The following is a 21,246-nucleotide window of genomic DNA, read 5'->3' on the forward strand; positions in this document are numbered from 1 at the left end:
GTGTATGTGTCTGTTCGCTACAGGGCAAGTGCCAAGTGAAGTGATTAGATTATCTGTGGGTCAAATGAGGCCCTTTGGTCAGCCCTTTTGATGTTGCTTGTCTTCTGGTACTGTTTTCAAACCATACAATATATCCTTTTAGGCCCTCCTGACTGTATGGAACAGTTGACCATGTCCATGCCAGGCTATACAGTTCTACACTACATAGTCAGCTCACTCTGTGGGTTATTTTTAAAACCTTTTTCTCCCCAATTTCGTCATATCCAATTGGTAGTTACAGTCTTGTCCCATCGCTGCAACTCCCATACGGACTAGGGAGAGGTGAAGGTCGAGAGCCATGCGTCCTCCGAAACACAACCCCGCCAAGCCGAACTGCTTCTCGACACGATGCCCAGTTAACCCGGAAGCCAGCTGCACCAATGTGTTGGAGGAAACACTGTACAGCTGGCGACCGTGTCAGCATGCATGCGCCCGGCCGCCACAAGGAGTCCCTAGAGCGCGATGGGACAAGGACATCCCGACCGGCCAAACCCTCCCTTAACCCGGACGACGCTGGGCTGATTGTGTGTCGCCTCGTGGGTCTCCAGGACGCGGCCGGCTGTGACACAGCCCGGTATCGAACCAGGATCTGTAGTAACGCAGCTAGCACTGCAATGCAGTGCCTTAGACCGCTGCGCCACTCGAGAGGCCCACTGTGTGGGTTTTTATACCAAATCTTTGAAGTTCACTCTGCAACAAGAAGTGGCAGGTGTCATGGAGGAACCAGGCCAGCTTGTGCCAATGTTCTGTTGTAATTCGAGGAAACTAAGATCTGCTTTGAAAGGCAGATTCTCACCACCAACCATAATAACACTGCTGCCGGCCAGTCTGCCCTGTCACTGGCACAATCACTATCAGACCCCTTAGGTCCTCAGCGCAATGGATGTATGGGACCGCGTGTGTGTGAATGCGCATGTGCATGCATGTGTGTGAGGTACTCTTATTCCAACTTTTAATTAAACAGCAGGGTTCCTAAATCATGATGAACGCACGCTGTCATTGTCATAAGGAACACAGCAACACGTCGTCTAGCAGTATGTAATTACTTCAACCGCAGAGAGGAAGGGAGAGGGGGGGGGGTAGAGCCATGGCAAGTAGCAACTGACTGTAAAAAAGAACCCAAATATTGACTTCCTTCCCCCAACCTGGACCAGGCCAGGCAGAGACCAAGCTGAACAGAAGCTGCCTATTTCAAGGAGGTGTATTTGTGAGTGGTATGGGAGAAGATGTGGGTCTTGGAAAGTAAATAGATCTGCAATAAAATAGACCCTATAATAGACCATGTAATAATAAGACAAACCATTAGTTGTTGTTTCTTTAGTTGCTAGGAGACCAAGTAGAAAAGCAGTGACAGTAGCCTACAGTATGTCTACAGAAGGTGACACTTTATAAGTTGCATAAATCGACAATAGACCACCACTATGGATAGTGCAGTATCTATAGTATGACCTACTTGAGTATGAACTGCTTAACGCATAGCGCCAGGTCAGGATAGCTTAGCTAGCCTCTGTTCTCCATAGGCAGTAGAGCCCCAGCCTCTCTGATGTGTTTGACTTCATGGATGGGAGGGAATGTTGAGAATCACTCCCTGGAGCTTTTTTCACCCCAGCCGTTGGTATAGTAGTGCTGCTGCCTGGGTTAGGGCTGTAGCTGGGCTGGGGGCTCCCTTTTCATTCAGTATCTAACTCCAACTGTGATGTCACCTTTTCACTGTGAGTAAAAGTGTAGCTCGCAAGGTAGTGAGTGTCCCACCTTTGCTGACAGTGTGCTTGTACTTGTGTGTGATTGTCCACACGTGTGGATGTGTGTGTATTTGTATGACAAGTGTTGACGTAAGTGTGTGTCTGACGTGCACGTTTTGTGTTATAGACAGAGAGTGTGTGTGTGTGAGTGTTGGTGTGGGCATACTTGTGCATGTTTATGCCTGCTGTGCCTCTCGTTCGAGTGTAAATGTGGTGCAGTTGTTAGTTTTACTACAGACCACAATATGGAACTATACCCCATCATTTGTACATGGCTCTGAATTTAGCCACAGTTATGTTTCTGGAGTTTCTTTCTCCAAACATTGATCCAAGGCCTGCCAGAGGCAAATTGTTCCCAAACAGTAGCCAAGCATAACTCTAAATGAATCTCAATTCCTTTTGAACAAGGCAACACCACCAAAGGAAAATCCCATACAAATTTGGCCTTGTGTACATTATGTTGGCCTTTATGTACGCTGTGGTTCCTGTATGTCATCATGTGGTTAAACTAACCGTTGTCTCTCTGTTCTAGCGTACTACAGAGCTCTGGTGAACTTCACAGACTCCATTGTGTACAGGCCTGACATGGAGGACATCTACTCACTGTCTTTCCAGGAGATTTCGGATGCGGTGGTGGACACGGTAGGCCTATTCTAGAAACATATACTGTGTACTGTACACGGTAGACCTATTCTAGAACCATATACTGTGTACTGTACACGGTAGGCCTATTCTAGAAACATATACGGTGTACTGTACATGGTAATCCTATTCTAGAACCATATGCTGTACACAGTAGACCTATTCTAGAACCATATACTGTGTACTGTACACGGTAGGCCTATTCTAGAAACATATACGGTGTACTGTACATGGTAATCCTATTCTAGAACCATATGCTGTACACAGTAGACCTATTCTAGAACCATACACTGTGTACTGTACACGGTAGGCCTATTCTAGAACCATACACTGTGTACTGTACACGGTAGGCCTATTCTAGAACCATACACTGTGTACTGTACACGGTAGGCCTATTCTAGAACCATATACTGTACACGGTAGGCCTATTCTGGAACCATATACTGTACACAGTAGCATATTCTAGAACCATATACTGTGTACTGTACACAGTAGACCTTATCTAGAACCATATGCTGTACACGGTAGGCCTATTCTAGAACCATATACTGTACACAGTAGACCTATTCTAGAACCATACACTGTGTACTGTACACGGTAGTCCTATTCTAGAAACATATACGGTGTACTGTACATGGTAATCCTATTCTAGAACCATATGCTGTACACAGTAGACCTATTCTAGAACCATACACTGTGTACTGTACACGGTAGGCCTATTCTAGAACCATACACTGTGTACTGTACACGGTAGGCCTATTCTAGAACCATACACTGTGTACTGTACACGGTAGGCCTATTCTAGAACCATATACTGTACACGGTAGGCCTATTCTAGAACCATACACTGTGTACTGTACACGGTAGGCCTATTCTAGAACCATATGCTGTACACGGTAGGCCTATTCTAGAACCATATGCTGTACACAGTAGACCTATTCTAGAACCATATACTGTGTACTGTACACGGTAGGCCTATTCTAGAAACATATACGGTGTACTGTACATGGTAATCCTATTCTAGAACCATATGCTGTACACAGTAGACCTATTCTAGAACCGTACACTGTGTACTGTACACGGTAGGCCTATTCTAGAACCATACACTGTGTACTGTACACGGTAGGCCTATTCTAGAACCATACACTGTGTACTGTACACGGTAGGCCTATTCTAGAACCATATACTGTACACGGTAGGCCGATTCTGGAACCATATACTGTACAACGTAACATATTCTAGAACCATATACTGTGTACTGTACACAGTAGACCTATTCTAGAACCATATACTGTACACGGTAGGCCTATTCTAGAACCATACACTGTGTACTGTACACAGTAGGCCTATTCTAGAACCATATACTGTACACGGTAGGCCTATTCTAGAACCATACACTGTGTACTGTACACGGTGGGCCTATTCTAGAACCATATACTGTGTACTGTACACAGTAGACCTATTCTAGAACCATATACTGACACGGTAGGCCTATTCTAGAACCATACACTGTGTACTGTACACGGTAGACCTATTCTAGAACCATATACTGTACACGGTAGGCCTATTCTAGAACCATATACTGTCTACTTTACACGGTAGGCCTATTCTAGAACCATATACTGTGGACTGTACACGGTAGGCCTATTCTAGAACCATATACTGTGTACTGTACACGGTAGGCCTATTCTAAAACCATATACGGTGTACTGTACATGGGAGACCTATTCTAGAACCATATACTGTGTACTGTACACGGTAGGCCTATTCCAGATATAGTGCACAGTAGACCTATCCCAGAGCCAAATAGATTCTCTACACTGTATGCCCATCCCTCCCTCCCCACAGGGGCTGTATCGTTTACACAGGCCAGAGCAGGATTCTCACACCTTGCATTCCATTGCCAAGTCATGTCTGTCAGCAGGTCAAATACTGTAGATCATTTTAGTCAATATACTTTATTGCACAATATACTACTGTACATCAATGTATGTAAGAGCACTTGTTAGGAACGTTTTTAAACTTGTTAAAACATTTAAATGCTCGTTTGTACCCATCTAAGTATTATTTTCTCTCTTCCACAGTTGGAGTCAGAGTACAACAAGATCTCAGGCATCCAGACTGTAAATGTGGTCCTCATCAAGTAAGATCACTGTTCACCTCCAGCTGCTGGGACTTACTTTACTTACTTAAACCTGGGTGTAACAAAGGTGGCTCAGGGATCCATGATCACGTGACGAGTAGCCTTGTCTGAGATCTGAGGACTTGGTTCCCAGAGCTAATGCTGAGGCTTCATCTTAGACTCTCCTCTGGTTGATTCAGCAAACACAGTCTCCAAGCTGCGTGTAACAAATCAATGTTCTTAGCATGAGAAAATCATAATATGCCCCGGGCCAAAATTCAAACGTGAGCACTGTACTGTAAAATATAAATTTTAGTCATTTAGCAGACGCTCTTATTCAGAGCGACTTACAGGATGATTTTTCACCTAGTCTGCATGGGGATTCGAACCTGCAACCTTTCGGTTACTGGCCCAATGCTCTAAACCGCTAAGCTACCTGCCGCCCCAAATCGTTATTGTCATCACGTCCGTCTCTAACAACCCCCTCTGTTCTGTCCTGGTCTGTTTAGGAAGATGCCCAGGCAGAATGGAGTGGATGTGTTTGTTGAGCTTGACGTGGGCTCTGACTACAACAACAACGAAAATCAGATCCGCAACGTGTTGTATGGAGTGGTGAAGGAGGGAACCATCGCCTCCTACATCACCTCTGTCCAGGGCTTCCAGTTCAGACACCTGGGAGAAGGTAAGAACCACAGGGGATAATGTTTACTCCGCATTATCAGGGCTGTCCAGTGTACGGTATGGCTTCCATGTAAGGAAGTTGTCAAATGAATGGCATCCATTTTAGGAAGTTGTAACTGACATCTTCCTACTATAAATGCTGTACAAGTGATTTTTTTTAAATAGGCCTGGTCTCATAGCTATAGTATTCTTGATTTAATTCAGACATTGATCATATCTCATTACAATCTTTCAAGTAAGCTAGGCTAGCCAGCCCAAGGCATCAAGCTAAAAAGGGCTAGGTGGTGCCCTCTTTTCACCGTTCTTCTTCACTATTTTGACTTCTCCTCTATAAGTCTCCCCTTCATTCTGGCCTATTTCTGTCAATAAAACAATACAATATGAAAATAGAGAAAAAGGAGGGCTAGGTGAACCCCAAGTAGTGTCCTTAACTTGTCTCTCTGGTTTCTAGCTCTGCCCCTTGTGAACCCCATGGCTGTCCCAGGTTTGTACTGTACCATGCTGACCTGGGTTCAATGCTATTGGAAATCATTTGAAATACTTTAGATGGGTTTGATTGAGCATGCATGGCTCAATGGAACCAATAGAAAACTAGCAAAAGAGAAAACCCCGCCCCTGTGTCACTCCAGGCAGGTAAATATTTGAAAGACGTCAAATAGTATTTGAACCCAGGTGTGGTACCATGCCTGCTGCACGGAGACTGCCAGAGCTGCTGTAGAAACGATATGACTGTAGCTATTTCTGGATGAGGAGCATGGAGATGCCGACTGGCTCTCTGGAGATCTTTGAGAGTTCACACAGGAATGTTATGCATGTGTGCACCTAGAGTAGATGTCTGACAACGTTTTGGTTTTGGATTGCCCAAGAGGACTGCGAAGATTTTTGCGTGGCATGAGTTTAGTTACAGATATGTCTTTTTGCTAAAAAAAAACTAAAAAAAACTTCAGTTTCTGTAGTGTGTAAATCGTCAAGAGTTTCTTCATAAGGATCTCAATTGCCTATCGAACAAGGCCATGTCCCACCTACGGTACAGTACAGTAAGCTGTTAGACCTTTGAGAAGCCCCAGGCCCGAGCATGACCTGCAGTGACCCAGGAGGGTCAGTGGAGGCTGGAGAAAGAAGGACGGTTCATAGTAATGACTGGAATGGAACGGTATCATACACATGGCGTCTGTGATACCATTCCAGCCATTACAATGAGCCCATCTTCCGATTTGAAGTGACGCCAGCCTCCACCTCGGAAGGTCTCCTTGTATTAAACCAGACTTTTGAACAGCAAGCGTTGTGTTGTGTTGTGTGGTGGCCTTTTAGCCGTGCATGTCTGACCCTTGAACCCCACCCTCCCCTCCCCCGTCTCTCTCAGTGGTCCCCAACCCTCTGCCCTGCATGAAGGATGAGCACACGTGTCAGGATGGGGGTTGTATCGCTCTGGAGTACCTGTGTGACAACAGACCTGATTGCAATGACATGAGTGATGAGCTGGATTGTGGTGAGTGGAAATGGCATTGGTGTGTTGGAGTGGAGTGTGGAGTAGTGGTAAAAGGTCTGAAGTTTGTTGTATCCTAAGAAGAGCGTCATATCTGGATATTGCCCTGACGTGGCTTCTAACACCATGGCGTCTACAGCCATATCTCAGGGCAACTCTGGTTATGGCTGTATGAACCGTATTTATATACTCTTTTTGATTTTGATCTGATCAGATAAGATTCAGCCTGGACCAGTGACCCCCACCCCTCCCACCACCACCCCCATCAAGAAGTCCACACGCCCCCTTGGCCCCCCTGACCCCCTAGGGCCCTGCAAAGTGGACCAGGCCACCTGTCAGAACGGGGAATGTGTCCCCAGAGACTACCTGTGTGATGGAGAGAGGGACTGCTCTGACGGCAGCGACGAGTTCAGATGTGGTGAGAATCAGGGACACACACGAAGACTTCAACAGTGCAGTATACGCACAGGGAGGCACACAGAAGGAGGGCGAGAGAGGAGGGCAATAGTCTTCTGTGTGCCCTTTTCTATCTCTCCCTTTCATCATCCTTTCACACACACACACACACACACACACACACACACGATCGTCAGTCACAAAGCTTTGCATCTGCTTCATGTCAACACACCTGATCAATGTGTCTGATTGAAATGCTCCTCTGATCACGCCCCTCTGTCTGGCTCCAGGCACTCCCTCACCCTGTGAACCCAATGAGTTCAAGTGTAAGAACGGCCGCTGTGCTCTCAAGCTGTGGCGCTGTGATGGAGACAACGACTGCGAGGACAACTCAGACGAGACCAACTGCCGTGAGTTCCACATCCAACGTTTATTGATTGAACACTAAAGGACCGTTTTTCTAGTCCTAGACTAAAAAGCACTTTCAATTGTAAGTTTCTTTGTTTACATGAATGAAGATGAAGTCCTTTTCTATCTCTTCTTGTGTTCCAGCCACCAGAGGTCCAGGTGACACGTGTGCCCCAGAGCAGTTTGTGTGCCTCAGTGACCGTACCTGCATCCCATCTAGCTACCAGTGTGATGAGGAGCCTGACTGCCCTGACCGCTCTGATGAGTACGGCTGCAGTAAGTTCCTGACCATAATACAGTCTCTCTGTCTTTGTCCCTGTCCGTCTTTCTCTGTCCTGTCTCTTTCTGACAATCTTGCTCTAGCTCTCTGTCTCTCTCCTCTTTCTCATTCACTATCTCTCCCTCAAAACCTCACCCCCCCCCTTTTCTCTCTCTTTCTCTTTGCTCTTCTCTTTCTCTCTCCAACCCAATTTTGTCTGTGCATCCCTCTCCCTCTCAACTGTGTAGTCACCCCGTAGGTTTCTTTATACCGTGACCACTGAAGTGACTCCATTCACACTGTGGTGACAGAGACAGTGCAGAATTGTCCATCCATGGCAAACAGTTTAATTTTTTCCGGACTTTCCATCATGTTTGTGCCTCACCAAACAGATTGAGTCCACAAATAAACCACTGCCCTTTTAAATTGGGTTTGGGTAGTGGGGACCAGTTTTGAAATGTGTGTGCGCCATCATGTGTCACACAGTGCATGCATACTTGGCTTTATAGATGCTCATATTGTTTTCTCATAACTTTCCCTTTAAGCTCCTCCCACAGTGACCAGTCCCCCGGAGGAATCTTTTGAGGCGGAGCGGGGGGAGACGGTGACTTTCAACTGTGTGGCAGTTGGTGTTCCCACCCCCATCATCACCTGGAGGCTCAACTGGGGCCATATCCCCATCAGTGGCAGGTGAGTTGGTACAGTCCTCCTACTCCTTCCAACCCTGTCTGGTTCACCCCATAACAGCTCTTATCACAAACGTAGTTCGACATTTAGGCCAATGTCCCCGTTCTGAATGACCCCAGCCTGAATCGATGGGATGTTAAGTTGTGTTTGAAAATGTGTGTGTGAGTGTTGGCAAACATTCGACTCTAGAAGTTGATATTAAAGTTGATATGCATCATATAAGTATTTCATGTGGAGTTCTGAACCCCTCTGTTGCGAGATACAAGTGGCATCTCTTCAAACTCTGTCTGTCTGATGCCATTATGGAAGAGAGGGGTGATCTGTGCAGTGATAGCTCTGGAAAGAAAGCCAGGATTAATTTGTGGGATTGTGTGAAATGAGTCTTGCGTATAATTGATTTGAAACAGACCATAACGATTTTGAAATTACTGAGGATTTGTCCGCTATCCAATCTCGTTAGCCCACAAAATGCAGCATTTCATGCATTGCTGATTAAGCACGGTCATATATCTACAGACAAGTAATGTTTGATGTGATTCAAAGAAGACTCATCTTTCAAACACTTCTGTCAGTAACAGAGAGCTTACTGTACATCCATTGAATGGCTGTTTTATACAGTAAAGTGCCCTATTATCTGTCAAAATAAACTCTTACAGAGAGTTAACTCAATTACTATTAAATACCATACTGAAAGCCTAAAGTTGCAGAGAGTATGCTGTATGGCACTTCCTGTAGTAATATGTCAGTTCAGGAAAGCGATTTAGAGTCATAATATTCCTTGTCCTCTGAACGCTCTTTAGACACTCCGGTGTTAACTTTGAAAAGTGAATCATCACTGTTTGATTAGAGGAGAGTCGAACACAGGCTGCGGTATTTTATGTGGTTGAAGCATCAGTCTAATGTAAGCAATGTATATGTATCGGTCTTCCCAGGATCTCAATGACCAGTGAGAATGGGCGTGGCAGCCTGACCATCCGTGACGTAAAGGAGGCGGACCAGGGGGCGTACACCTGTGAGGCCATCAACGCCAAGGGCCTTGTGTTTGGTATCCCTGACGGGGTGCTCAGCCTCACACAGAAACCAGGTATGTACTCTATTGCCTGAATCACACTATAGGGCCAAGCTACGCCATGCCTAGCTGATCTGGCCTTGTTATGCATGGTTCCATCAAAGCTGCTGGGACCATGCTGTAAAAAACATCCACCATAGCTGCTGGGACCATGCTGGAAAGGATAGCTGCTGGGACCATGCTGGAAAGGATAGCTGCTGGGACCATGCTGGAAAGGATAGCTGCTGGGACCATGCTGGAAAGGATAGCTGCTGGGACCATGCTGGAAAGGATAGCTGCTGGGACCATGCTGGAAAGGATAGCTGCTGGGACCATGCTGGAAAGGATAGCTGCTGGGACCATGCTGGAAAGGATAGCTGCTGGGACCATGCTGGAAAGGATAGCTGCTGGGACCATGCTGGAAAGGATAGCTGCTGGGACCATGCTGGAAAGGATAGCTGCTGGGACCATGCTGGAAAGGATAGCTGCTGGGACCATGCTGGAAAGGATAGCTGCTGGGACCATGCTGGAAAGGATAGCTGCTGGGACCATGCTGGAAAGGATAGCTGCTGGGACCATGCTGGAAAGGATAGCTGCTGGGACCATGCTGGAAAGGATAGCTGCTGGGACCATGCTGGAAAGGATAGCTGCTGGGACCATGCTGGAAAGGATAGCTGCTGGGACCATGCTGGAAAGGATAGCTGCTGGGACCATGCTGGAAAGGATAGCTGCTGGGACCATGCTGGAAAGGATAGCTGCTGGGACCATGCTGGAAAGGATAGCTGCTGGGACCATGCTGGAAAGGACAATGTGAGAAGGAAAGATCAGAGCCAGCAGGGTATGGTTTGTGTTGGCTCTGTAGTGGGAATCAGGTATTGTGTACTACTCTTCCCTGGAATGAGCCACCACAAGACTGTATAAAGACCATATAATGAATTATTTCAATACTAAAATAATGGCTTTGTGAGTATATGAAATGCCTAAAATGTTATGTCTGTCTGCATCTATGTCTGTTTAATGTCTTCTATTTGCACCGTGCTGTCCTTTCGTTCAGTTTTGTCATCCTCTCTCATCGACACCAGGAAACTGTCCCAACGGTCACTTCAGTGTGGAGGGACGTTGTATCTCCTGCTTCTGCTTCGGCATCACCAAGAACTGTGGGAACACTGGACGCTACCGAAACCAGATCAATCTGCGCTTCACTGACGAGGACGACTTCAAAGGTACTGGACTTCACCAAATACTAATGCCTGTCATACACGTCATGATTGAAGTCATTTTTCGTTAACTAAACATTTTGTGAAAAAGTCAAGACATTTGTAATTGATTTTACTGAACATAAAAAAGATCTTTAACCTCTTAAACGTAATGGCAAAATGTAGATTTCCGCCTAAATAGACATACCCAAAAGTAACTGCTATTCATGTGTAATTACATGATTCTGACACGCAAAAACGTCTGGGAGATGACATCTGGGAGATTATGAGGAAATGATCTGAAGATAGATAGGGGTTACATAGTTCAGAATACACAAGATCAAGCACACACCGTTTTTTTTGTTTTTGAAGTCATCTTTCATTGACAAGCTATAAGTGAATTATTGATGACTAGAGCTGGAAACACACATCAGATGGCTTCCATAACATGTGATCAATATCAGAAGAAACAAAAAGGGGATTGATAGACCTAACAAATAGAAATGGGCAGATGTTTTAGTAAGTGGTGTCAGGTGTGGTCACGTGTCCATAAACCTCTCCAAAGTGGCATATGCCTGTAAATTAGATCATTCTATTGCTATTACATCTCTGCAATCCCTAGATGCTATTTGTTCAGTATAAAAGCACAATCTCTACCATATCAACCTCACTCAAACATTGTGTTGGTGTTAGAAAGCAGACTGTATTGCAATCATCTCTGATGGCTGGTCGAATGTTCGTGGGCAAGGAATAATTAACTACATCATCTCCACCCCTCAACCAGTATTCTACAAGAGCACAGACACAAGGGACAACAGACACACCGGTCTCTACATTGCAGATGAGCTGAAGGCAGGCATCAATGACCTTGGACCACAGAAGGTATTAGCATTGGTGAAAGACGATGCTGCAAACATGAAGGCTGCTTGGTCTAAAGTGGAGGACCCTCACATGTGGAGGACCCTACCCTCACATCACACCCATTGGCTGTGCTGCTCGTGCATTGAATCTGCTCCTCAAGGACATCATGGAACTGAAAATAATGGATACACTCTACAAGAGAGTGAAGGAAATGGTTAGGTATGTGAAGGGTCATCAAGCTATAGCAGCAATCTACCTCACCAAGCAAAGTGAGAAGAATAAGAGCACCACATTGAAGCTGCCCAGCAACACCTGTTGGGGTGGTGTTGTCATCATGTTTGACAGTCTCATGGAGGGGAAGGAGTAAAATGGAGGGGAAGTGGAGGGGGAAAATGGAGGGGAAGGAGTCAAATAAAATTTGATTTGATTTGAGTCTCTCATATAAATGGCCATATCAGTCTGCCGATATGGACAGCCCCTTCAAGAGGATCCTCCTGGATGATGCATTTTGGGAGAGAGTGGTAGGCAGCCTGAAACTACTGAAACCTATAGCAGTAGTCATTGCACAGATTGAGGGAGACAATGCCACCCTGTCTGATGTTCAGCCTCTGCTTGCAGATGTAAGAGAAGAAATACGTACTGCCCTGCCCACTTCACTGTTGCGCCAAGCGGAGGAAACTGCAGTTCTGAAATACATCAAAAAGCGTGAAGACTTCTGCGTGAAACCCATACACACCGCAGCGTACATGTTGGACCCCAAGTATGCTGGCAAGGTTCTTGGCAGTCTGGCGAAGTACACTTTCAAGTAAGGGCTTTGGGATGGAGATGCAATATGGCAGTCGTGCCAACATATCTCATCAGCCACCTGGTGGAAGGGACTTTGTGGATTTGAGGCTCTTTCCCCTGTTGCCTCCATCATCCTCCAAATCCCACCAACATCAGCCGCCTCAGAGCGCAACTGGTCGTTGTTTGGGAACACACGCAACAGGCTGACCAATACAAGGGTTTAAAAATTGGTGGCCACCTGGGCAAATGTTTGTCTTTTTGAGCCTGACAACGGGCCATCCTCAACAAGGTTGAAAAGTGACAGTGAAGATGAGGCCTGAGAGTCTGATGTTCAAGAGGTGGACATTGAGGAGGTCCAGGGAGAAGACATGGAAGCCTGAGAGGAAGACAACCAAAGCTTTAGTTTCTAGACTATAATTTTACAGATGTATGTTACAGATGTACATCTCCCAAACGTTTTTGGGAGATGCAATGGATCATTGGGGATTATTCAATATTCCCTTTTGTTGTTCAGTGAAATCATCCCATGTGAAGAGTCAACTAATTTAATTAAAGTTCAATTCGTAACAATTTTTATTTTATTTTTTCTATTGGAAGGATGTGCAATTATGTCTATTTAAGGTAAAAGGTTTATGTTTCTGTCTCCATATGATATGGTAAATATATCCAATGCAAAAAACATCAACATTAAAATGAATTAATTAATTAGGATATATTTCCGTTAATTCCCATACATTCTTATTAATTCCCATATATTCCCACGGTACATTTCCACCTCTGAATATTCCCCAAAATGTGCAACCATAATCCAGGGTACATTCAAGTGTCCTTTCAACCTCTCCAAAGTGTCCGAATGTGGTAATTTCACTGTTTTTGTACACTGGATGTGCCTAAAAGTTATTGCTCACTATAAAACTAAATCTCTACAACACCAACCTCTCTCAAACATTGTGGTGGTGTCGGGGGACATGCAAGGGATATCCAAGTGTTTTGTCAACCTCTCCTAACTGCCTGAACATTTAGCCTTGGCATATCCAATGTGTTGGTCCCACATACAAATTAACTGTTAACAAAAACAATATAAAAGCAGCATGTACACATTTTTTTTTTTAAGATCTTATCAAACACAAACTTGGTTATACACATGTCCTTCACTAAAAAAGGTGCAAAAATATAAATAAGCTGAACTATTTACAAACAGCATTCATGTTCGTTTTACATCCCAGGTGTAGCTATTTCGATTTCACTTTCACCGTAGCATGTGCATGTCGTGATAGTCTTTAAAGCAGTCCCTCTCTGCCATCAGCTGTTTATCCTGTCTCCCTGTAGCGCTGTCTTAGGCGTCTCACAGTACGGACATTGCAATTTATTTCCCTGGCCACATCTGCAGTCCTCATGCCTCCTTGCAGCATGCCTAAGTCACGTTCACGCAGATGAGCAGGGACCCTGGGCATCTTTCTTTTGGTGTTTTTCAGAGTCAGTAGAAAGGCCTCTTTAGTGTCCTAAGTTTTCATAACTGTGACCTTGTTTTTCTACCGTCTGTAAGCTGTTAGTGTCTTAACGACCATTCCACAGGTGCATGTTCATTAATTGTTTATGGTTCATTGAACACGCATGGGAAACAGTGTTTAAACCCTTTATAATGAAGATCTGTTTGGATTTTTACGAATTGTCTTTGAAAGACAGGGTCCTAAAAAAGAGACGTTTCTTTATTTGCTGAGTTTATAATTCCAAAGTAGTTATTGTCTAACATTGAAATTACTTGTTACATAAGCCTATGTAAAGTAAATTTAAACCATAAAAAGCAGACAACTTATAAAAAATGAAGTACATATAGTAGATTAGCTATTTAAAGTCATGAAAATAATTTACTTACAGATCTTAAAGTGGATCCAATCCTTCTAGAAGGCAATCTTCGTCAGCCGAGTCGAAATCCTCGTTGTCCAAATCGCTCCGCTGATCCGAGTCCGACCAGTATTATATTCAAAGCTTCTATGTCGGTATACTTATTCATAGCTGCCTTCTTTTTAGCTTCCTGTTCAACATTCTTTGTTTTTTCCTTTTTTGTCCTCCCTTGAGAAGCCATCTTTTATGCTAAAGCGAGGAAATTAAAGCAATGAAATCTGTTTACAATGTAATGTAGCCTGCTCTGTGCAACTCATCCCTGAGCAAGGTAGCAATAGTTCAAATCAAACTTTGTCACATGCGCCAAATACAAAAAGTGTTCAATAGTACGCATTAAAGGTTCTCGGCCTTGCTTTGTCTCACCCAGGTCAACTGCATATCCCTGGAAAGCTTATCTCATTGGCTACAAGACTGCTAAGGTGGTGTAGTAGCCAAACGCCTGTGTAATGGATGCCTTCGGCTCGTAAGCAGGCAACATCATATTTTTAATGCGCCAAGATATAGTCACTCGGTGGACATCCAATGTTGCCATTAAGTCACACATCATCAGATAACATTAGATTCCTATCAACCTAAGGATTAATTTCATACCCCCCATGTAGCTATAGCTCAAACAAAGATCAAATGGAAGCTTACCTTGTAAGATGTTTGCTGTTTGGTGAAAACGTGTAAAATAAACATTTTGACTCTCTGGGCTGGAGATCAATAACGGTAGGTCACAGGCAGACAAATAAGACATCCCGGCTTTCAGTGTGTATAGACGTATTCTGTGTTTATTTAGTTTATGCTTCACAACGCTAACCGGAATGTAGGTAGCAGGCGTCTTGAAATGAGGTCCTCGCTTCGGCCTGCCCTTATACATTCGCATGCCCATATATGATAGTAAGTCACACCAAAGATTTTAAGGCACTGATCAATAACCAAGAAAACCAAGCTTTCCGCAGACACCCTGCTTTTGCAGGCTACCGTTCTCATACCAGACTGAATTGAATAAAACAAATCTAATAGGGTCCCCAAATATGGGGACTTTACATACAAGAGGTTTTAAGCATGACAACTTTTGTTTATACATGCAAAGCATGAATGTCATAACTGGTACGAGAAAACTCTCTCTTATTTCATTTTCCCTGCCTCCCTCCCTAACTCCAGGAGTGAACGTGACTTACCCCTCTCGGCCGGGCACCCCTCCTCTCTCCTCCACTCAGCTTCTCATCAACCCAGAGGAAGAGGAGTTCCAGCTAGTCGACCTATCACGGCGCTTCCTCATCCTGGATTCATTTTGGACGCTGCCACGCCAGTTCCTGGGAAACAAGGTGCGGCATCATCACTACATCAATTCCTGCTTTGCACTACTTTGGCCGTGTTCCCCTGTTCAGACATTACATGCATCAACCAATGGTTGCATGCCACGTCAGGCACCATACTGCTATACCATGGGATGTGGTTAGCTGATATGCAAAATACCTATCCAGGCGTTGGTAAGGTTTGGCATGCATCAGTAACCTCTGAGCAGGAGAACACAACCCTTGTCTCTCCAATGACTCACCTTGACATCATGTTGAAATGATCTTACAAGCAAGATAACTACTATATGAATTATAAATGAAATGCTCATCTGAAAGTGTCAGCACACAGAAAGTGTCAGAAATGTTTTAAGTTATATTCAAAGGAAGACGCTCCCCCACACTGCTTGTGTTACTCTTATTAAAGGCTTATGTTTCAGCGTCACAGCCTTCGTCAGAGCTTTGTCTGGCTTATATAACTATGAAATGAATACAGCGGCGGTATGTCTGTTTATTTAGATTGACTCCTATGGAGGGTCCCTGAAGTACAAGGTGCGTTACACGCTGGCCCGTGGTGAGACTGAGCCTGAGGAGAAACCAGACGTGGTCCTGACCGGGAACGGTCAGAGACTGGTCTACCGCAGGGGCAACCCCACCCCCTCCAGAGAGGTCAACCAGAAGGAGATAAAGTTTACTGAGGTGGGTCCATCTGCCAACAACCACGCCACTTTTAGCTTAGTTTGGTTCATATACACTTTGTCAAGCTCTTTATGAACAAAACAATGTAACTGTCTCTAGTCCTTATTTGTACAGTATAGCAGGGTTCCCCAACTGGCGGCCCACTGACCAAATGTAGCCCAAGGGTGTTTTTATTTGTACCCTCCCTCAAACACACGTTTGTTTTTTATTGTTAGATATAAAAGACTGTATAAATACCAGCAAATCAGCTGCAAGTGATTTGAATTTTGGAAATCTGTTCCAAGGTATTCCCACACATAATAGAGATATACAGTATGTGATCATATACGAATGTAAGCAAGGTTTGAAATGATTATGTTTTAGTCAAATATGATCTATTAGGGCTTTCTTGCGGTCAAATTGCAGTCCACAAATTATTTGTAGAAAAAAATCTGCTGAATCTAATTGATGATCCCAGCAGTATAGGATCAGTGGTTTAAGATCATTTGTCTACGTCTTATCTATGATCCTATACTGGCTGACATGTTGCTGTCTAAGCCTTCCATGTGCAGTTAATGACCATTGTTTTAAATGTAGCCTTCTGGGCCATGTGTGATCATGATCACTGTCTGACCTCCGATGGTTTGTGTGTGTTCTTGTAGGACAACTGGCAGCACTCGTCGGGTCGCCAGGTGTCCCGTGAGGACCTGATGATGACGCTGGCCAGCCTGGAGAGCATTAGCATCCGCACCGTCTACGACAACCACATGGTGAGCGTGGCGCTCAGCGACATCGTCATGGACACCACCACTGTGGAGTACAACGTCCATGACAATGCCAAAGATGTGGAGGAGTGCAGGTGAGATCCCATAGACTGACTTCAGCCGAGGTTAAGATTTGAATTAGCTGTTGTTTGTTATCGCTCCATAGAGTCACGGACACTAAAAAGTGACTTAAACCGTGACAAAAAAGAGGAGGAGTGCTTAGAACCTTTTAGTGCCTGCAACTGGAGGTATATGGTAAATAAATTAGCATAGCATTGTATTGTATTGTGTTTGAATTGTAGGATAGTTTCTGTGGACAGTTGTAATGGCTTCCATGGTGTGTGTTCCTCCCAGGTGTCCCCCTGGCTACTCAGGACTGTCCTGTGAACAGTGCTCCACTGGCTTTGAGCGTGTGTCTGGAGGGAACTTCCTGGGATCCTGTGCTGGATGTAACTGTAACGGACACGCCAGCGCCTGCGACCCCATCAGTGGACAATGTCTGGTGAGGACTCCTCAAAACACAACGTTATCATTATACTAAAGCCTGGCTGTGAATGACAAAGCTTTGAAGTTGTATTCGAACTCTGTCTTTCAGCTGTAAATTGAATCTGTTGCAAGTGTCGCGAATGTCTAGTAAACGCATTGAGTTGGTGGCTCTCACAGTCAGTGGCTGAATTGTTAACCTGACTGTAGTAGCTGTTTGCAAAAGTACCAGTCATTTGCTGCACACTATTTATTCAATGACCTGTGGACAAGTGTACATAATATAGAGATAGTAACTGAACTACGTTCCTCTCCCTCCATCAGAGCTGCCAGCACAACACTGAAGGTCCTCAGTGTGACAAGTGCAGACCAGGCTACTTCGGTGACCCAAGGCGAGGTCGCGCCGATGACTGCAAGCCCTGTCCCTGCCCATACACTGAGACATCCCGCAGGTGAGGGGTCACCATGAGGTCACACACACACTCACACACATTCACACACACACACATACAGTACACGGGAGTTGGGGAGTAGTGAACTACATGTAGTTCGAATAGTAATTTAACTACCTTTTCCAGTAGTTTGGTGGTAGTTGAACTAAATTCAAATCTAGGTAGTGTTTTCAGTAGTTAATAACTTTTTTGCCATGCTGCGGTGTAGCTATCTACTGGAACTACACACTACTTTTTTTGCAAAAAGTAGGCAATAACTTCCTATCGTTTTCGGCATCAGACCTGCCTAATTCTCACTTGAAACATAGTTTGTGTGTTTAATAGGCACGTTTATAGATTCTGTTAATATATGACCCCATAGTGATCTGTTCTGGTGATTTGCAGTCTAATGTTTCAGATTTGCATATGATCATTTTGGGATGTAGTGAACTACTTTTTTCAAAGTATCTTTAGTTCAGTAAATTATACTTTTCTTAAGGGGAGCTTTAGCGTAGCTTAACTTCTTCCAGTGGGAAGTAATTGATAGCTTGGTTAGCTATATTTTCAGAGTAGCTTCCCTGTGTGGGTCTGTGTGACACATACTCACACAGACACACACACAAACACACCATGGGAGAGAGATAGAGAGATGGAAAGAGCTTTTTCACACAGCAGGTTTACGTCCATGTTGGGTAGATTCACTGAGCAGTCCAGAAGAGCTCTGGGCTAGCTTATTCATTCATTGCTGGTGTTGTCAACTTGTGACCGCTCTCGCTACCCATTAACCGGCAGCTGTAAATATTAATGTACAAATCCTGTGACGTTTGTTTGTGACTCCTCAGGTTTTCCGACACCTGTTTCCTGGACCATGACTCCCAGGCCACGTGCGACGCCTGCACGCCAGGCTACACCGGCCGTCGCTGTGAAAAGTAAGGAAGTGACATTTTCCCCTTTTACCTCTGCACTGTCTTTAAAGAAATGCTAGCTTTACTATATATGGAATAGTTCTAAAAGATGTTTATGAAAGTGTTTGTTTTTTCCCCATAGGTGTGCATCTGGGTACCAGGGTAACCCACTGCAGCCCAATGGCAAATGTTTTACAACCCGTGAGTGTTTCTTGTTTTTTGGGAGGGGGTGGAACGTACATTTTTAGGCTTGAATGTGTTAGGAAAGTTATTCACCTGGACGGTTTTACCCAGAGACATTTGTACATATAAATCATGACTCTGCTTTATAGTGCATACCATTCTTTATGTCCTACTTTACCTGTAAGAGCCTTGGTCTTGACCCAGTGTAATTATTAACATCAATCATACCTGCTGAGAAGGTGTGGTCATTGGCCTGGTATGTCGAGTGATTGTGAAGGGGTTAGAGTTGGTGGAGCACCCCCAGGTGTTGATCCATCTCCACTCCCTCTCTCTCTCCCTCCCTCCTTCAGCAAACTCAAAGTGTGATATTCGAGGAACAGTGAATTCCAACAGCAGACCATGCGCCTGCAAGGTAACACACTACGTTGCTATGGCCTACTGCACTTCATTTTCATGGCCATAGTTTGAATGGGGCTTTATATTAGATGTATTAGTTTTGATATGCTGTAGTAGAAGATTAGACTCTCAATCACCAACACTTGAACACCATTGTCAGTTCATAGAGACAGTCATAAACTTGAGCCCGTTTAGCTTTGCTGCTGTTGTACAATCATCCTTCATGATTACAGACAGTGAATGATGAGCCGGTTGGACAGCCAGGGTTACATGGCAGATGTGCGGGGCTGATGTTTTCTGTGTGTTGCAGTCCAACGTGGTGGGGTCGCAGTGTGACGAGTGTAAGAGCGGCTCCTTCCACCTGACGGAGGACAACCCAGAGGGCTGTCTGCAGTGCTTCTGTATGGGCGTCACCAAGCAGTGTGTCAGCTCCACGTGGAGCCGAGACCAGGTCAGTAGCCTGGCCTTACTAGCACTCACACACACAACTTCTATAAGGCATGGGGGTTAGTGGACGGGGGGCACATTTAGGGATCTGAAAATAAAAACGAATGTACACGCACTGGCCTTAGCATACCTGGGCATGGGAGTAACCATACTATACTGACTCCTAACAGTCAGCCAACAGACAAACAGTCTTCTACTGCAAGCCGGGAGTTTCCAGCTCTGGTCCTGGAGATATACTGGGTGTGAAGGACCAGCGCACTTTGATATAATCAGCTAATTATGGTGTTTGACGATTTGCTGAATCAAGTGTGTTAGTACTGTGAGTTGAAGAAGCATGCTCTACAGCTCATGGGAGAAGTAGTGCAGACACTTTAGTGGTCAGGAAATACAAGGAATGTACAAGCACATCCCAAACCACAGCAGTGCATTGAGCCTGTCTTAATGTACCCGCACCCTTTTAGCTTGTACTTTGAGGAGAGGTGTTATGGGTCTAAAGTGTGTTTGTGTGTTTGCGTCCCCCAGGTCCGTGGCGGTGTGAATGGTCAGCTCTTCTCCCTCTCCAACGGAGCCAATACCAGAACCATCACAGACGGCATTGCTCAGAGAGGCTCCTCGGAGGTGGTGTATCGTTCCTTCTCTGACATCCCCAACGACATCTACTACTGGGTCCTACCAGACAGCTTCAGAGGAGACAAGGTGAGAGAGGGGAGAGAGGGGAGACAAGGGGAGACAAGGGGAGAGATTGGAGACAAGGCGAGAGATTGGAGACAAGGCGAGAGATTGGAGACAAGGGGAGAGAGTGGAGACAAGGGGAGAGAGTGGAGACAAGGGGAGAGAGTGGAGACAAGGGGAGAGAGTGGAGACAAGGGGAGAGAGTGGAGACAAGGGGAGAGAGTGGAGACAAGGGGAGAGAGTGGAGACAAGGGGAGAGAGTGGAGACAAGGGGAGAGAGTGGAGACAAGGGGAGAGAGTGGAGACAAGGGGAGAGAGTGGAGACAAGGGGAGAGAGTGGAGACAAGGGGAGAGAGTGGAGACAAGGGGAGAGAGTGGAGACAAGGGAGAGAGTGGAGACAAGGGAGAGAGTGGAGACAAGGGGAGAGAGTGGAGACAAGGGGAGAGAGTGGAGACAAGGGGAGAGAGTGGAGACAAGGGAGAGAGTGGAGACAAGGGGAGAGAGTGGAGACAAGGGGAGAGAGTGGAGACAAGGGGAGAGAGTGGAGACAAGGGGAGAGAGTGGAGACAAGGGGAGAGAGTGGAGACAAGGGGAGAGAGTGGAGACAAGGGGAGAGAGTGGAGACAAGGGGAGACGGGGGAGAGAGGGAATAGAAGGAAGACGGGGAGGGGGGAGAGGGAAGACAGGGAGATGAGAGACAAGGGGAGAGAGGGGGAGAGAGTGGAGACAAAGGGAGAGAGTGGTG

General features: G+C 45.3%; 1 protein-coding gene across 5 annotated transcripts in view; it reads left to right on the forward strand.

Annotated features, from left to right (window-relative positions):
- The window catches only part of LOC129860676 (basement membrane-specific heparan sulfate proteoglycan core protein-like), a 160,517-nt gene that overhangs the window by 63,056 nt on the left and 76,215 nt on the right, over positions 1-21,246 (forward strand). For all 5 annotated transcript variants that reach the window (XM_055931307.1, XM_055931308.1, XM_055931306.1 and 2 more), the window contains exons 4-23: positions 2,314-2,423; positions 4,508-4,566; positions 5,055-5,227; positions 6,590-6,715; positions 6,927-7,130; positions 7,399-7,518; positions 7,661-7,792; positions 8,321-8,465; positions 9,395-9,546; positions 10,593-10,733; positions 15,408-15,571; positions 16,061-16,240; positions 16,882-17,078; positions 17,338-17,485; positions 17,791-17,918; positions 18,740-18,826; positions 18,945-19,003; positions 19,336-19,397; positions 19,692-19,832; positions 20,351-20,524. In XM_055931307.1, coding sequence (XP_055787282.1) covers positions 2,314-2,423; positions 4,508-4,566; positions 5,055-5,227; positions 6,590-6,715; positions 6,927-7,130; positions 7,399-7,518; positions 7,661-7,792; positions 8,321-8,465; positions 9,395-9,546; positions 10,593-10,733; positions 15,408-15,571; positions 16,061-16,240; positions 16,882-17,078; positions 17,338-17,485; positions 17,791-17,918; positions 18,740-18,826; positions 18,945-19,003; positions 19,336-19,397; positions 19,692-19,832; positions 20,351-20,524 — 2,702 coding nt within the window. The remainder of the gene's footprint in view (positions 1-2,313; positions 2,424-4,507; positions 4,567-5,054; positions 5,228-6,589; positions 6,716-6,926; positions 7,131-7,398; positions 7,519-7,660; positions 7,793-8,320; positions 8,466-9,394; positions 9,547-10,592; positions 10,734-15,407; positions 15,572-16,060; positions 16,241-16,881; positions 17,079-17,337; positions 17,486-17,790; positions 17,919-18,739; positions 18,827-18,944; positions 19,004-19,335; positions 19,398-19,691; positions 19,833-20,350; positions 20,525-21,246) is intronic.

The sequence above is a fragment of the Salvelinus fontinalis genome, chromosome 8, assembly GCF_029448725.1.
Source record: "Salvelinus fontinalis isolate EN_2023a chromosome 8, ASM2944872v1, whole genome shotgun sequence".
NCBI classification, from domain to species: Eukaryota; Metazoa; Chordata; class Actinopteri; order Salmoniformes; family Salmonidae; genus Salvelinus; species Salvelinus fontinalis.